This window comes from Equus przewalskii, chromosome 6 (genome assembly GCF_037783145.1).
Source record: "Equus przewalskii isolate Varuska chromosome 6, EquPr2, whole genome shotgun sequence".
Taxonomy (NCBI): Eukaryota; Metazoa; Chordata; class Mammalia; order Perissodactyla; family Equidae; genus Equus; species Equus przewalskii.
Genome location: NC_091836.1, coordinates 52211045 through 52229988, shown reverse-complemented (window position 1 = coordinate 52229988; position 18944 = coordinate 52211045). Strand labels below are relative to the sequence as shown.

The 18944-nt window shown below is 37.5% G+C and overlaps 1 protein-coding gene and 1 pseudogene across 1 annotated transcript; both read left to right on the top strand.

Moving 5' to 3' along the window:
- The first annotated feature begins 204 nt into the window (after positions 1-204).
- LOC103567784 (olfactory receptor 7G1-like) lies at positions 205-1118 on the top strand (annotated as a pseudogene).
- Positions 1119-17323: 16205 nt separating this feature from the next.
- Positions 17324-18277, top strand: LOC103567781 (olfactory receptor 7G1-like). Its single transcript, XM_008544514.2, has one exon. It carries the CDS (start codon positions 17324-17326, stop codon positions 18275-18277), a length of 954 nt encoding a protein of 317 aa, XP_008542736.1.
- The last annotated feature ends 667 nt before the right edge of the window (positions 18278-18944 follow it).

Sequence of the window (18944 nt, the reverse complement as noted above, 5' to 3'; positions counted from 1 at the left end):
AATTCTACAATGTCAAGTTCTTTTGGAGGTCTTATTAAAACTAATTGCTGATCTTCACCCCAGAGTTCATCAATAGTAAGTCTGGAGTACTGACACAATTAGTTGTTTCTAACAAGTTCCCAGTTGATGCTTCTGCTGCTTAATCAGGGCCCATTAACTTTACCGTCTTTTCACCCTATCTTTTCCATCAGATTCATCAGAAACATGGAACACAGAAACCACACAGATGTTTCAGAATTTTTTCTCCTGGAATTGACAGATGATCCAGAACTTCAGTCTCTCCTCTTCCTTTTCTTCCTCTCCATGTACCTGGTCACCATCCTGGGAAACATGCTCATTGTCCTGACTGTCATCTCTGACTCCCAATTCCACACCCCCATGTACTTCTTTCTCTCTAACCTCTCTTTTACTGACATCTGTTTAAGCACAACCACGATCCCAAAGATGCTGATGAACATCCAAGCTCAGGGTGCATTACACAAATTTACTTTGTCCTGTTTTTTGCTAGTTTGGAAAATTTTCTCCTTGCAATAATGGCCTATGACCGCTATGTGGCCATTTGTCACCCACTGAGGTACACAGTCATCATGAACACCAACTTCTGTGGACTGCTGATTCTCGTCTCCCTGTTCATTAGCCTTGCAGATACACTCCTACACAGTCTGATGGTGTTGCAGCTGACCTTCTGCACAAACCTGGAAATCCCTCTCTTCTTCTGTGAAGTTGTTCAGCTCATCAAACTTGCGTGTTCTGATACCCTCATCAATAACATCCTGATATATTTTGCAAGTAGCGTATTTGGTGGTATTCCTGTGTGTGGAATCATTTTCTCTTATATTAGGATAGTCTCCTCTGTTTTGAGAATGCCATCAGTCGGTGGAAAGTATAAAGCTTTTTCCACTTGTGGATCTCACCTCTCAGTTGTATCTTTATTCTATGGAACGAGTTTTGGGGTATACATTAGTTCTGCTCTTACTAACTCTTCTAGAAATACTGCTGTGGTTTCAATGATGTACACTGTTGTCCCTCAAATGCTGAACCCCTTCATCTACAGCCTGAGGAACAGAGACATGAAGGGATCCTTGAGAAAACTCATCAGCAGGACGCCTTCTCTTTGATTGTATTGTCTGATTTGGACTAGGGTTTCTAGAATGAGTTAAAGTGACAGAAATATTAGGTGAGCAGAATGTCTGATTTTTGCATCATCCATTTCTTCTAAAATGACTAGATAGTATAGTGGATGAGTGAATTTTAACTTGGGGCTGAAATCTAACTTGCCGTTTGTATAGCTCTGTGGTGTTTCAAAAATGAGCTCCATTCCCTAAGCTTGCTGCCTTTGGTGGGGTCCTTATTCTGTGGAGAACTCTTTTACTGTTAGAAAGAGATGCTGAGTGCCAAGCAAGAGAGGAGAAAGGAAAGTTAGCAAAATTAAGTAGATCACATTTCTCATAATCACAAAATTTTCAAAGGATGATCTCTATGTGTCTTGGGTGAAAACAGTGGAGGTGTCATAGGAGGATCAAAGAAGTTACTGGAGTGCCTTCTATTTTTGTCACCATTGGAAGTCGAGGGGCTTGATTTATTTTCAGCACTACATCTGGGATATAGCTCCTGCCTGGGAATCATAGTACCTCCTAGTGAACAGCTTCCTGCATTGAATTTCACAGAACACCTGCAAAGTTGAATCACCTGGGGCCTTTGCACATACGTCAGGTTTCCAGACCTCACTCAAGAACTACTGACTTTGAATCTCTACAGAGACATGTGAGGAATGAGACTTTTAAATAAGCATTCTATGAGATTCTGATGACCTCTGAAGTCTGGGATGCATGGCTTCAATGTTAAAAGAATATGGGAGAATGTATTTAGAATAAGAATGTGGGAGGCCTTTCCTCAACTTTACTTGTTTATATAATATATACTAAATAATACATCAAATCTGGCTGTATTTCTGAAAGAATAGCAACATAATGAAAACATATATACCTATCCAGGGGGTAAAAATAGAGTAATGCCATCATTATAGAATCCACTGGAAGTGTCTCCCACTTGCATCACTCTGCCTCCTCAAGTGGCAAATACTATCCTGAGTTCTGTACTTATCGTTTTCATTGAAGTTCTTCTCTTAGGTTGAATTCCAAAGATTTCCAGTATTTGATTCTATTTGTTCTGTAAAAAAGGTAATAGATTTAAACATCATTGACTTATCACCGCTGTGTGTATTCCTGTCAAATTCGTAAATTTGTCTGTTTTCTAACTTGTTAAATCTTAGTATATGAATAGCATTTGTTCCTGATTGCTTTCCTTGTTTAGTCCTTTTGAGATTCAACTGTGCTGTTGATGGTAGCAGTAACTCATTCATTTCCGGTACTCTGGACTTTTTACATTATTTATGTTATATTTTAAAAATAAAAGTCCTATCTGATATTGATGGAAATTTCATTTCTTTATAACCAATTTTCTGCTGTTATGAATAAACTTGTTTAAATATTCTCTTATATGTTCTCTGGCGGAAATGAGAGAGCATTTTATCATTTTGTTGGAAATATTGGATATAAGAGAGTACCTTTCCTCTTTCAGTAGTTCAAAACAATTTTTCTAAGCCATCGAACAAATTTAAAGATAGATTAGAAAGTCCTGGTGATCCACATCATAGCCAATGTATTTTTAAGCATACTGATAATTTAATGGTTGCAAAAATAATTTCATTAATTGATATGTCTCATGAATATGTGGTTGATAGTCTTTTCAGATATGTATTTTTTGCTCTCTTAAATATCACTTCCTAGTACTTATTTTTTCTTATTGCTTCATATGATTTCTTTATATTTTAAGAATATTATTCTTGGTTAGTTATAAGCATTGAAAATTGCTTTTAGGTGTGTGTTTTATTTTCTGATATCTTTTATAGTTCTAATTTTTTTGATGAACACAATTGCTTAGTTTTATTTTTTCTTTTTTAAAGAATGTCCCTTAGCTAACATCTATTACCATTTTTTTTTCCTTCTTCTCCCAAAATCACTGCAATACATAGTTGTATATTCTAGTTGCAAGTCCTTCTAGGTTGGCTATGAGGGACACTGCCTCAGCATGGCTTAATGAATGATACTAGGTCAATGCCCTGGATCCAAACTGGTGAAACTCTGGGCCACCACAGCAGAGTGTGCAAACTTAACCACTCAGCCATGGGGCCAGTCCCAAGTGCTTAGTTTTAATGTAGTTGATTTTGCCAATACTTTTCATAATGGCTTGTCTTCAATAGGTCTTGTTTAGGAAACTTCAGCTACTACAGTCTGAAGGTTTTACTGTTTTTGATTTTACATTTGAAACAATACCCTTCTTGGGATTTACTTTTGTCTTCGATGTTTGGCAGGAATCTAAATTCATTGTTATGTCCTTGCATAAACTTCTCATTTATGTGTTGGTCTCTTTCTGGGCCCTATCTTCTGATCGATAGGCCTTGTATTTAAACTCTGTACCAATATAAGTGATCTTAATTAATGTAGCACACCAGTCAGCTAAAAATAAGTTTATTGCAGTAACCAAGAAGTCCTAACTTCTGTTAACTACACTCACAAGTATTATAAGTACATTATAATACAGTTTGACTGCTTCCATGATAACTCACAGTTTACTGTAAGAACATTGATAACCAATGGCCATAATTTCAACAAATTGTCCATAATGTGGGAAAAATATAACAAGTCCAGTTCTTTGAGATTGGGAAAAGTTGATAGTAATGTTCCATAAAGGTGTTAAAATACTTGGTACATTTTAGTCTAATTTTTTATTGTGATAAAATATATATAACAAAATTTTCAATTTTATGATTTCTGTGTGTGATGTGGGGGCAAAATTACATTCACAATGTTGCAAAACCATTGTCACTATCTGCTTCCACAACGTTTGCAAGAATCAAGCAGAAAATCTGTAGCTGTTTAACAATAACTCCTCACTCTAATGCCACACAACCAGTACTTGGCAACTTCTGTTCCACTTTCTGTCTCTATGATTTTTCCTACTCTAGATATTTCATAAAAGTGGAATCATATAACATATATTCTTTTCTGTCTGGCTTATTTCACTTAGCATATTTTTTTCAAAATTCATGCAAGTTTTAGCATGTTTTAAAACTTTTCTTTTTTATTGCTGAATAATATTCCATTGTAAATACATACATACCACACTTTGCTTATCCATTTATTTGTTGACAGACACTTGGGTTGTTCCTATATTTTGGCTATTTTGAATAATACTGCTTTGAACATTGATGTGGAAGTATCTGTCTGTGTCCTTGTTTTGAATTCTTTGGCAATATACCTGGAAGTGAAATTGCTGAGTCTTAGGGTCATTCCTCAGTTAGCTTTTGAAGAACTGCCACAACTTGTTCAAATCTCAATTCAGAAGGTTTCTGTTCTTTATAGGATCTTTGTTCTTTGTTCTTTATAGGATCGTTTTGCCTATTTGGAGCCCCCTGCAATTCCACATGATTTTGATGATTAGTTTTTTCATATCTGCACAAAAGGCATTTTCCATTTCTACACAAAAATAATATTGAGAGGGATTGTGTTGAATCTCTAGATTTACTTGAATAACATTGATATCTTAACAGTGAAGCCTTTCTACCAATCGACATGGGATATTGTTTCATTTATGTAAGTCTTCTTCAATTTATTTCAGCCATGATTTAGTTTTCAATGTACAAGTCTTTCACCTCCTTGGTTAAATTTATTCCCAGGGGTTTCATTCTTTAAGATGTTATTTTAAATGAAATTACTTTCTTATATTCCTTTCAAATGTATAAACACATGACTGATTTTGGTGTGTTGATCATGTGTCCTGCAACTTTGTGGAGTTCTGTGCTCAGTAGCTTCCTTGTGGATTCTTTAAGATTTTCTATACATAGGATCATGTCCCTGTGAATAGAGAGTTTTACTTCTTCCTTCCCAATTTAGATGCATTTTATTGCATTTTCTTGACTAACAGCTCTGGCTAGACCTTCCAGTACAGTGATGACCAGCAGTGGTGAAACAGACTTTTTTGCCTTCTTCATGATATTAGGAAGAAAGCTTTCAGTCTTTCACCACAGAGTATTATGTTAGCTGTGGTTTTTCATAAATATCCTTTATCATGTTAAGGAATTATCCTAGCATACTTAGTTTTCTGAGAGTGTTTTCTTAAATCATGAATGGGTTTTGGATTTTATGAAATTCCCTTTGTTTATCAATTGAGCTGATTGTGTTTTTTTTCCCCCTTGTTTTATCAAGGTGATATATTACAATAACTAATTTTCTTATGTTGAACCACCCATCAGTTCTTGGATAAATACTCTTTTATTATGGCAAATAATCTTTTTAATGTGGAGTTTGATTCAATTTTGGAATATTTTGTTAAGGAATTTTGCATCTATATTTTTCAGAAATACTACTTAGTAATTTTCTTTTCTTGTAATGTCTTTACATGGTGTTGTCAGGGTATTGCTGTCTTCATGAGATGATTTAGGAACTGTTGCCATCTCTTGAAATTTTTTGGAAGAATTTGAGAAATATTGGTGTTAATTCTTCTTTAAATGTTTAGTATAATTCAACAATGAAACCATGTAATCATGGGGTTTTCTGTTTTGGGATGTTTTTGATTATTGAGCAAACTCTTGGCTCATTGTGCGTTGGTTCAGATTTTTTATTTCTTCATGATTCAGTCTTGGCATGTTGTATGTTTCTAGGAATTTGTCCATCTCTTATAGGTTATCCAATTAGTTGACATATAGTTCATAGTAGTCTCCTTTGACCCTTTGTGTTTCTGTGGTAATAGCTGTAATGTCTCCTCTTTCATTACTGATTATATTTGTTTTCTCTCTTTTTTTCTTAGTCTAGCTAAAGTTAGTCAATTTTGTTTATCTTTTCAAAAATCCAGCTCTTAGTTTTGTTTATATTTTCTATTGTTTTCTGGTCTCTATTTCATCTCTATTCTCTGTTCTTATCTTTATATTTATATGTTCTTAATTTCTGAAGGACAGCTTTGCTGGGGAATGTATTCTTGGTTGGCAGTTTTATTTTTTTTGATATTTTGTGTGTATCATCCCACTCTCTTCTGGCCTAAAGGAGTTTGGCTGATTACCTTATGGAATTTCCCTTGTGTTTGAATAACCTTTTTTCCTTGCAGCACCTCCAGAGATGAAGGACTAGGACAGGCGGTTTTGATGGCCAGAGCTGGCCGTGTGCATGCACTCTGCTGTGGGTGCTGGCAGCAGTTTTCTGTTAGGTAGCATAAGCTATCTGTGGACACTTACATGGTTATGAGCATTGGGCCCATTGCCATGGGTCAGCTATTAGTGCATGCGTGACAACAGAGACCATCAACGGGGTGGAGGCAGTCTACCTGCATATGCACAGCTGTGGCTTCTGTGGGACCAGTGCTATACATTTGTGCCACTGCAGGGAAATCCTTGGGTGTGGATGGGAGTCAGGGCTGGTGACAGGAAATGAGGCTGGCTCTGTGTTCATGTGCAACTGTGGGGGCTGGGGCTAGCTGTTGGCATGTGCTTAGTGGCCATGCTGGGTTCTAGGACCAAGTCACCATGGTGGTGGAGACGAGGTGGGACTCAAGCTGTTTGAGTCTTTGAAGTAAAAAGTCTGCAGGGCACTTAGTGATGAAAGTTGTGAGGAATCTGTAGCAGCTGAGCTGGCTGTTGGTTTCCTCAGTGATGAAATCTTTTAGGCTTCTCTGTGGAGCATGGCACTGGGGTCGGCAATGGTGAAGACTGGATAAACAAAATATGGTCTAAACATTCAATGGAATATTATTTAGTCTTAAAAATGAAGCACGGAGATCTCAAGATGGAGGCATAAGCAGACTCTGAACTCATCTCCTCCCACAAACACAATCAGGGTACAACTATTTTTGGAAAAATTACCCTGCAGAGAAAACTGAAAACTGGATAAAAAGAACCCCCACAAGGGACAGTCCTGACTAAGGAAGAAGAGGAAGAAATTCCTGCTGGAGAGGAAAAAAGCCACCTTTGGGAGCAGCAGAGCTTCTCTGCTGGTCAGGTGGGAGACACCCTAAGGTACGCAGCCCTCCTGGAGGAGTTAGGTCCCAAGCAGGGGCTATAAGCATCCTTCAGACTCAGCCCAGCTGAGACAAGGGTCTTATTGTCTGGTTTCACTGGCTGTTAACTGCAGCGAGGATACCCCCAGAAAAGCTATCGGCTGAAAGCCAAAATGACACACATCATAAAGGTCCCATGCACAAACTCACTCATTGCAGCAACCTAAAATCACCAGAGAGAAGGCTGGCAGTCCTTTGGTGAAATAAAACTCACCTGGTGGGCTCTGGGGGCATCTTGGTGAGTGGAGGTACCTCTCTGGAGAGTGAGACATTGGTGGGGGTCATTGTTCTGAACTGGTCCAGGCATGCTGACACAGACTGCAGTGGGCGCCATTGAGGTTCTTCCTCTGGCCTATTAGCCCAGGGATCTGCCACAACCACTAGAGCACAGATTTAATCCAGTTCAACCAGGGCTGTCTGGACCAGACCCACCCAACAGCAAGCCATCAGGCTACTTTTAGGCCTGCATTGGCTGGATGCCTTGATCCTCTACAAGCAGGTGAGTGTGTCCTTCTCTGTGTGGCAGGGCCAGTGTGAGGACCAGGTGAACTGTAGGGGGCATTGGTGGAGAGCTGGAGGCCTCTGCAGTGCAGCATTGGGGTACACTCCATGGGGTTGGGGAGTGTGCAGGACTCTGTTGATGGTGTGTGTGGTCCTGTGGGGGGTGAGGCTTATCAGTGGCAGAAGGCCTGTGCTTCACAAATAGCCATAAAAAGGATCAGCCCCACCTTCCAAAGCCTGAAATAATTCAGTGCTACCCTGCCTAGGGCCAGCCCCACTCTGCTGCATTCCTAAGAGAACTGACAACAGCCTTGTAAGCCTGAGGCCTATCTCAACAGTAAGCCCCTGAGCCTAGCAATGAGCTACACTGGGTACTTACCCAATTAAGAGGAGAACTGCAACAGGAGTGTGCTGATAGACTTTGTAGCCAAGAATGCTGAGGCTCCCCTAACCGAATTTACAAACAGCTGGCCCAGGAAGGAAAGACTAGACTCCCTGTGCTCCTGCAGTAAAAGCAACCCTGCCACTGCAGAAGGACACAAGTAGCCCACAAAGGGGTCACTCCTGGATCATTTGGACAGGTGACGAGAGGAAAGCACACTGCTGGACCTTATAAGTCATCTCATACATCAGGCCACTTCTCCAAGATCAGGAGACATAGCCAACCCACCTAATACATAGAAATAAGCACAGAGAATGAGGCATAATGAGGAGACAAAGGAATACTTTCCAAGCAAGGGAACAGGACAAAACCTCCCAAAAAGGATTAAATGAAACAGAAATAAGTGACCTATTCGACAAAGTGTTCAAACAAAATATCATAAGGATGCTCACAGATATAGGGAGAAGACTGGATGAACACAGTGAGCTCATCAGCAAAGAACTGGAAAATATGAAGAACCAATCAGAAATGAAGAATACAATACTAGAAATGAAAAACTCACTAGAGGGACCAATAGCAGAGTAGAGGATGCAGAATGGATCAGCAAACTAGACGAAAGTCTAGAGAAAATCTCCTAAGTTGAACAGAAAAAACAGAAAAGAATTAGACAGAATGAGAACAGTCTAATGGAACTCTGAGACAATATCAAGCATACTAACATTCAGATTATAGGTTTCCCAGAAGAAGAAGAGAGAGACAAAGGGGCAGAAAATATATTTGAAGGGATAATAGATGAAAATGTTCCTAACCTAAGGAAGGAAACAGACATTCAAGTACAAGAAGCACAGAGAGCTCCAAACAAGATAAGCCCAAAGAGGCCCACACCAAGACATGTTATAATTAAAATGTCAAGAATTAAAGAAAAGAGAGAATCCTAAAACAGCAAGAAAAAGGCCACAAGTGAAATACAAAGGAAAGCCCATAAGGCTATCAGTGGAATTCTCAGCTGAGACCCTACAGGTGACAAGAGAATAGCACGACATATTTAAAGTGGTAAAAGGAAAAAACCTACAACCAAGAATACTCTATCCATCAAGGTTGTCGTTCAGAATGGAAGGAGAGATAAAGAGCTTCCCAGACAAGCAAAGATTAAAGTAGTTTATCACCAAGAAACCAGTTCTACAGGAAATGCTGAAGGGACTTATTTAAATGGGAAAACAATGACCACAAGTAGAGATAAAAAAAATTGTCAGCCCCCCAAAAAGAAAAGGCAATAAAATCACTTGTAAAGGTAAAAATATACTAAAGGTAGCAGATCAACTGCCTGTGAAGATAATATGAAGGTTAAAAGACAAATGTATTAAAATCACCTGTTTCAATGATAAGAGGGTAATGGATAGACACACACTAAACAGGACAGTATATATGATTTCAAAAACATAAAATGTGGGAGGAGGGGAGTGAAAAAGTAGACCTTTTAGAAAGAGGTCAAGCTAAACAGTCTATCAACTCGATATAGATTGTTATATACATAGAATATTAAATAGGATCCTCATGGTAATCACAAATCAGAAACCCATAATAAGCAAGCGAGAAAGTAAGACAAAAGAAATCAAACAAACTACTAAAGACAGCCATCAAACCACAAGGGAAGAGAGCAAGAGAAAAAGGCAGGAACAGAGGAGACCTAAAATACCCAGAAAAAAGTAACAAAATGACAATAAATACATATTTATCACTAGCTACTTCAAAAGTCAATGGACTAAATTTCCAATCAAAAGACACAGGGTAGCCTATTTGATAAAAAAACAAGACCCATGTATATGCTGCATACAAGAGACACACTTCAGACCTACAGACACTCACAAACTGAAAGTGAAAGGAGGGAAAAAGATATTCCATGCAAATGGCAAAGAAAAGAAAGTGGGGGTAGCAATACTTATAGCAGACAAAATAAACTATAAAACAAAAACTATAACAAGAGACAAAGATGGGCACTATATAATGATAAAGGGAACAATCCAACAAGAAAATACAACACTTGTAAATATCTATGCACCCAACATAGGATCACCTAAATATATAAAGCAATTATTAACAGACGTAAAAGGAGAAATAGTAACACAACAATAGTAGGGGACTTTAACACTCCACTTACACCAATGGATAGATCATCCAAACAGAAGATCAATAAGAAAACACTCGCCTTAACGGACACATTAGACCAGATGGATTTAGTAGATATATATAGAACATTCCATCCAAAAACCACAGAAGACACATTTTTTCCAAATGTACATGGGACATTCGCCAGGACTGATCACAAAACAAGCCTCAATAAATTTAAGAAGATCAAAATAATAGCATGCATCTTTTCTGACCACAATGGTATGAAACTAGAATTCAACTACAGGAAGAGAACCAGAAAAGCCACAAAAATGTCGAGATTAAACAAAATGCTACTGAACAAGGATTGGGTCGATGAAGAAATCAAAGGAGAAATCAAAAAATTCCTGGAGACAAATGAAAATGACAAGCCAAAATCTATGGGAAACATAAAAAGCAGTTCTAAGAGGGAAGTTAATAGCAATTCAGGCCTACCTCAACAAACAAGAAAAATCCCAAAGAATCTAAAAGCACATCTAAAGGTAGTGGAAAAAGAAGAACAAACAAACCCCAAAATCAGCAGAAGGAAGGAAATAATAAAAATCAGAGCAGAAATAAACGATATAGAGACTTACAAAAAAAAGAAAAAATTAACGACACCAAGAGCTGGTTCTTTGGAAAGATAAACAAAATTGACAAACAGTTAGACTCACCAAGAACAAAAGAGAGAAGGCTCAAATAAATAAAGTTATAAATGAAAGATGAGAGATTACAACGGACACTTCAGAAATACAAAAGATAATAAGAGAATACTATGAAAAGCTATACACTAACAAATTGGATAATCTAGAAGAAATGGATAAATTCTTAGAAACATACAACCCTCCAAAACTGGACCAAGAAGAAGTAGAGAATTTGAATAGACCAATCACCAGTGAGGAGATTGAAACAGCAATTAAAAACCTCCCAAAAAATAAAAGCCCAGGACCAGATGGCCTCCCTGGTGAATTCTACCAAACATTCAAAGAAGACTTAATATCTATCCTTCTCAAACTCTTCCAAAAATTTGAAGAGGAGAGGAGGCTTCCTAACTCCTTCTACAAAGCCAACATTATCCTGATACCAAAACCAGACAAGGACAACACAGAAAAAGAAAATTACAGGCCAATATCACTGATCCACATCGATGCAAAAATCCTCAACAAAATACTACATATCGAATACAACAATCCATTAAAAAGATCATACATTATGGTCAAGTGGGTTTCATTCCAGGGATGCAGGGATGGTTCGACAACCACAAATCTATCAACATGATACACCACATTAACAAAACGAAGTATAAAAATCACATGATCACCTCAATAGATGCAGAGAAAACATTTGACAAGATACTGCATCCATTTATGATAAAAACTCTAAATAAAATGGGTATAGAAGGGAAATACCTCAATATAATAAAGGCCATATACGACAAACCCACAGCAAATATGATTCTCAATGGAGAAAAACTGAAAGCTATCCCTTTAAGAACAGGAACCAGACAAGGGTGCTGCTGTCACCACTCTTATTTAACATAGTATTGGAAGTCCTAGCAAGAGCAATCAGGCAAGAAAAAGAAATAAAAGGGATCCAAATTGGAAAAGAAGTGAAACTGTCACTCTTTGCAGACGACATGATTTTATATGTAGAAAACCCTAAAGAATCCACTAAAAAACCTTTAGAAACAATATATGAATACAGTCAAGTTGCAATATACAATGTCAGCATACAAAAATTGGTTGCATTTCTATACACTAATGAAGGAGCAGAAAGAGAAATTAAGAATACAAGCCCATTTACAATTGCAACTAAAAGAATAAAATACCTAGGAATAAACTTAACCAAAGAGGTGAAAGATCTGTACATGAAAACTATAAAACATTGTTGAAAGAAATTGAAGAAGACACAAAGGAATGGAAAGTTATTCTGTGCTCTTGGATTGGAAGAATTAGCATTGTTAAAATGTCCTTACTTCCTAAAGCAATCTACAGATTCAATGCAATCCCTATCAAAGTTCAAACAACATTTTTCACAGAAATAGAAGAAAGAATCCTAAAATTTATATGGAACAACAAAAGACAGCAAACCGCCAAAGGATTCCTGAGAAAAAAGAACAAAGCTGGATGTATCACACTCCCTGATTTCAAAATATACTACAAAGCCATGGTAACCAAAACAGCATGGTACTGGCACAAAAACAGACACACAGATCAATGGAACAGAATTGAAAGCCCAGCAATAAACCCACACATTTATGGACAGCTAATATTTGACAAGGGAGCCAAGAGCATACAATGCAGAAAGGAGAGTCTCTTCAATAAATGGTGTTGGGAAAACTGGACAGTCACACACAAAAGAATGAAAGTAGACCATTCGCTTACACCATGCACAAAAATCAGCTAAAAATGGATTAAAGACTTGAATTTAAGACCCGAAACCATGAAACCTCTGGAAGAAAACATAGGCAGTATGCTCTTTGACATCAGTCTTAGCAGCATATTCCCAAGTCCCATGTATAACTGGGCAAGGGAAACAAAAGAAAAAATGAACAAATGGGACTACATCAAGCGAAAAACCTTCTGCACAGCAAAGGAAACCATCAACAAAATGAAAAGACAACCTAACAATTGGGAGAAGGTATTTGCAAGCCGTATATCAGATAAGGGGTTAATATCCAAAATATACAAAGAACTCATTTAGCTCAATAACAAAATAAAAAACAGCAACTCAATTAAAAAATGGGCAAAAAGATCTGAACAGAGATTTCTGCAAAGAAGACATATGGATGGCCAACAGGCATATGAAAAGATGCTCAACATCATTAGCTATCAGGGAAATGCAAAACAAAACTACAATGAGGTGTCACCTCACTCTGGTCAGATTGGCTATAATCAACAAGACATGAAATAACCAGCATTGGAGAGGATGTGGAGAGAAGAGAACTCCCGTAAACTACTGGTGGGTGTTTAAACTGGTGCAGCCACTATGGAAAGCAGTATGGAGTATCCTCAGACAATTAAGTATAGCTCTACCATATGATCCAGCTATCCTACTTCTGGATATTTACCCATAGAACTTGAAAACGCAAAGGCGTAAAGATACATGCACCCTATGTTCATTGCAGCACTGTACACAATAGCCAAGACTTGGAAGCAACATAGATGCCCATCAAGGGACGAATGGATAAAGAAGATGTGGCACTTACACACAATGGAATACTACTCAGCCATAAGCAATGATGAAATCCGGCCATTGGTGACAACATGGATGGACCTTGAGGGTATTATGCTGAGTGAAATAAGTCAGAGGGAGAAAGTCAAATAACGTATGGTCTCACTCATAAGTAGAAGATAAAAACAACAACAAACAAACACATAGCCATGGAGAATGGATAGGGGAAGGAGGGGGAGGACAAAAGGGGTGATTAGGCTCACATGTGAGGGGATGGACTATAAGTAGTTTTTGGGTGGGGAACATGATGTAATCTACACAGAATTTGAAATATATTATGATGTACATCTGAAAGCTATATTATGTTATAATCCAATGTTACTGCAATTAACAAAAACATTTAAAAAATAAATGTTATTGTCATTAAAAAATATGAAGCTTAGAATTCATTAGCAAAAGGTGTGTGTACATGTGTGCAAGATATGTGAAATGGAGGTAAACAGGAACAGGTGGAGAGAGGTGAATGGTGTATTTTTGGCATAACAAGGTCAGGGATTAGACATTATGAATTTCTTTCTTATTTAGTCTTGGTCTTCAAGGATTTCCAGGGCCCAGATGTCAGAATGACACTAAAAATATTTGTCTAATGAGGCATTTTGGTTATTGATCCTCCAGGGATATAAAGACTGTAAAGAGTCAGCCTGTGACAACCTTATTGAACAACCCTTGCCTGTTCAGGAAGGAGTACACCTGAGACTCCATCCAGGGATGATCTTTCTTGGCCAGGATCCCATTGCCTCACTTGGTTTTTCTGCCCTTCCTGAAGACACATCTTCTGTCTTCAATATCCAGGTGATATATTGAGCATCATTTCATAGTGATGCTAGCCACTTAAGGACTTAAGTAAAGTTCTTAGTTAATGCTTTGGTCATGAGGACAAGTGTTTTACTATGAATTCATCTGTGTAAAGAAATGAGCAGGGTACATGCATGGAAAGATCAGAACCAACTGTCCTGTGGGACTGCAGCCAAATTGTCTTCTTGTTGATAAATTCTCATGTACATATGTGCCAGTACTCAGACAGTTCTCAGTCTGCTGTTCTAATTTATCTAAAAAATGGCAGCATCTGTTTTCCTCTGAGGAAGTCTGCCCCTTCTCAAACATAATGATTTTTATAAGTCATTCAGACATTTACTCGAATTCAGTGAGGTCATGGGAGGGAGTTTGGTCATATTCACCTGTCATTTCTATTCTTGGTTCTTGATACACCGTCATATAGAAGAGTGTTTGTATCATCTCTGCAGCTGGGTTGCGAGGACACTGGGGAGAAAGTGGAGACAAAGAGAGACTAGCCGGCTGCCTTCCTAGTGCACTTGTTTCTCCTTATGAAGTTACCAGGTATTCTATATAAGAAAAGCAGAGTTAGTATAATGAAAAACACATATGACCATCCTTCAACTCCTTCTGGAATTAACAAATGTTGACGTTCTGCTATAACAGCTTCAGGTCTTTATATAAAGTAGCAAAACAATATGCATATAGAAGACATCCGTTTTGTGTCCCCCTCAGTTCTTGTTCTGCACATCCCAGAGACAGCGTCATCTAGAATGTTATAGTATCCCCCATGCATGGCTTTATATTGTATGTGTATTAATAAACATCTGTAGGATGAAAGGCATGAACCATAATATCTATCAGTTTGAGAATGGAGAAATACAACATGATGTAATAGTAATGTGGAATACTCTGTGCTGATAAAAATTAAGCAGGATGAAATACATGAACATTAATAAAAAATAAATTACATAAGGAGGAAAATTGTAAATGATATGTACTGTATGTTTTGATTTATATAAAGCCTTAAAATGCAAAACAATGCAATTATTTGTGGAACAATAAAATTAATTATAGTGAAATTTTCAGGAGAATAATGTATATGAATTTCACGTAGTGCTTCCCTCAGGGAAGGGAAAGAATAAAGACTGTTCAAACACATGATGTAGGCACTTAACACATAGTTGTATTACATATTGCAATAAAAACACCTACAGAGAGCATAGTTAAATCTATTAGTTAGATAAATTTGACTGATGGATACCAAGCTCTTTGTTCTTACTCTGTACTTTTGTTTCAGTTGAATAATCCATAATTAAAATAACTGTATCTATGTAAGACCAAAATATATTTAAAATTTTCTCATGCTGTAGACTTGTTATACAAAATTTCTTCTCTTGTAGGGTTTCATCATTTGTGTGGATTCATATATCTGATTATTTTTATTATTTCATTCACCTTAATTGCTATACGTTTCAGCGTATATTCATGGCAAATGAATATTGATATCATTCATATTGCCTTCATTCCTTTTCCACATGATAAAGGATCCCAGCTGGAGTTTCAACTCAGAAACTCATACCTGAAATTTGCAGTTATCGTCCAAGAATGCTCTCTTTGTATTTTCTTTCCTCAACTTGCCACATCCCATTGCTTTATTCTGAAGAGGGAAATGAGTGAGGAGCTGTTGCTCATGGCAGAAAAAACACAATAGGAAATGTCAATATGAGGGTCTCTAATGCTGACTACTGTGCTGGATGCTTTTCCTCCATTTATTTCTCATCATTGCAACATCCCCATAAATTTGTATGACGATTCTCATTGTACACATTAGGACATCAGGCTTTTTAAAGTTATGAACAAAAATTGTTCAAAAACTATTGAACAATTTTTCTCATTCGCAAAGCAAGTGCTTGTCTGGATTAAATTCAGAGTGTTTGAATATAAGTAATACATCAAATGATAAAGACTGTCATGGCCACTTCTTTTTTCCCCTTTAGAGGGAGGACCCCTGCTTTACAGAGGCAATCCTATTAGGATGCTTGATTATCTTATAAGTATCATAGAAGTCTCCCTTATCTGTAAGTCTCTGTCTTCCAAGGACCGAACATTGAAGCTATTTTCATCTGTTTTCTTAGGAGCTTATTAATTTCATTCTTTCTCTCATCTAGTCATTTTTTAAAATTATATGCCACCTATAACCTTAGGTGAAGAAATCCCCTTCAGATGAAACAGAGAATCTCATTGACATCGTTTTCCAGCTTATCTTGGAATCCATTGGTTATGCAGTTGAGTAGCTTTTCCACGGCAGAGTCTTATGAGCTTCAAGTTTATAGGACACATTTTCTAGTCTTTTCTCAGGTGTGGAGCAAAGACTTTGGTGGAAGCCATACACCTGCCACATAATACATCAGGGGTAGAAGTAAACATACTTTGTAGGGAAGTGAAGAGATTTGGGGCATTTCAGGATGAAATATAACTATTTTGCAGGGGAGGTATGAAATCTGAGCGGGGGTTTCAAATGCTAATTCTGTACTGCACAGAGGCATCAATAGAGTTTAGTCAAGTTAGTCAATTCAGCAGTCAGATGATCTGATCTCAGACATAGTCGTTGCCATGAACTACCCATAGACATCCTGTCCATTATGTAACCTCACCTTACCTAAGTTATGGGCATAGAGTGATTGCATGATCTAACTTGTCTGTAATTTAACAAGCCCTTCAGATGATTCTGAGGCATGCTTAGATGTTTTGGGGAACATATTCTACAAGAGACATTAGGTAACTTCATTCTCATCCTTCCATTTCTTTGAGGCAAGAACATTTCTGAAGGAAACACCATGTCTTATTCTTTGTTTCAGTCTCAGAGTGAGAGATGATGATGATGGAGGGATAAATTAGCAGTGTGGGAGATTTGAATATTCTCTTGGGTTCACATTATACAGAATTTTTTTATTTTAAGCACTGGTTCTCAAACTTTAGCATATGTCAAATTCACATCAAGAGCTTGATAAAACTGAGATTTTTGGTCCTCATCCGACTTCTTCAGCAGTAACTCTGGAGTAGTACCATCATTATTGATTTCTAACAAGTTCCCAGTTGATGCTTCTGCAGATTATCTAAGGATTTTTAATTTTATTTTCTTGTCACCCCATCTTTTCCACCTGATTCATCAGCAACATGCAACCTAGAAATCACACAGATGTTTCAGAATTCCTTCTCCTGGTATTGACAGATGATCCGGAACTGCAGCCTCTCTTCGTCTTTCTATTCCTATGCATGTACCTGGTCACCATCGTGGGAAACCTACTCATCATCCTGACTGTCATCTCTGACTCTCACCTGCACACCCCTATGTACTTCTTTCTCTTCAATATGTCCTTTACTGACATCTATTTAAGTACAACCACGATACCCAAAATGCTGATCAACATACAAGCAGAGAGTCAGAGCATCACTTATACAGGGTGCATTACACAAATTTACTTTGTCCTGTTTTTTGCTAGTTTGGAAAATTTTCTTCTTGCAATTATGGCCTACGACCGCTATGTGGCCATTTGCCACCCACTGAGGTACACAGTCATCATGAACACCAACTTCTGTGGACTGCTGATTCTAGTCTCCCTTTTCATTAGTATTGTGGATACACTCCTCCACAGTCTGATGGTGTTACAGCTGACATTCTGCGCAGACCTGGAAATCCCCCTCTTCTTCTGTGAAGTTGTTCAGCTCATCAAGCTTGCGTGTTCTGATACCCTCATCAACAACATCCTGATATATATTGCAGCTAGCATATTTGGTGGTATTCCTGTGTGTGGAATCATTTTCTCTTATATTCGAATAGTCTCCTCTGTTTTAAGAATGCCATCAGTGGGTGGAAAGTATAAAGCATTTTCCGTCTGTGGTTCACATCTCTCAGTTGTATTCCTATTCTATGGGACAGGTTTGGGAGTGTATATTAGTTCTGCTCTAATTAATTCTTCCAGGAACACTGCAGTGGCTTCAGTGATCTACACTGTTGTCCCTCAAATGCTGAATCCCTTCATATATAGCCTGAGGAACAGGGATATGAAAGTAGCTTTGAGAAAACTCATTGATAAGATACTAATGGTTTTTCAGGAGTGTATTCTCTAATTTCCACATTTTTGAATCTTTTCCATTTGTCCTTCTCTTATTGATTCCTACCATTGCAATATTGTAGTCAAGAAAGACACTTTGTATGATTTCAACTTTTAAAAAATTTTTTGAAACTTATTTTCTGGCCTAACATATGATCTATCCTGGAGAATGTTCCATGTGCAATGGAGAAGCATCTTCTGCTGTTGATAAATGGAGTGTTTATATATGTCTGTTAGGTTTTGTTTGTTTATACCATTTTTCAATTTCTATGACTGTTTTTGATCAATCCAGAGGTACTGTCTACTATTGAGGGTTTTATGCTGAAGTCTCTAAGTAGTACTGTTGAAATATGTATTTCACACTTCCTTTCTGTCATGTTTGCTTCATGCAGTTTTAGGTTCTGTTGTTTAAGTATATATGTTGATAATCATTATATCATCTTGATTATCAGCCCTTTTCTGTCTACTTCTATCTATTGTCTATCCATCCATCTATCTATCTATCTATCTATCTATCTATCTATCTATCTATCTTTCTTTCTACCTATCCTTTCTGCCTACTTAAGTTTTGACTTAATCAATTTTTTCTGACAATTGGTTCTTTTTTGGTAACTATTTGACTGGAATATATTTTCTTTCATTTCATTTATAATCCATTTGTGTCTATGGACCTATAATGAGTG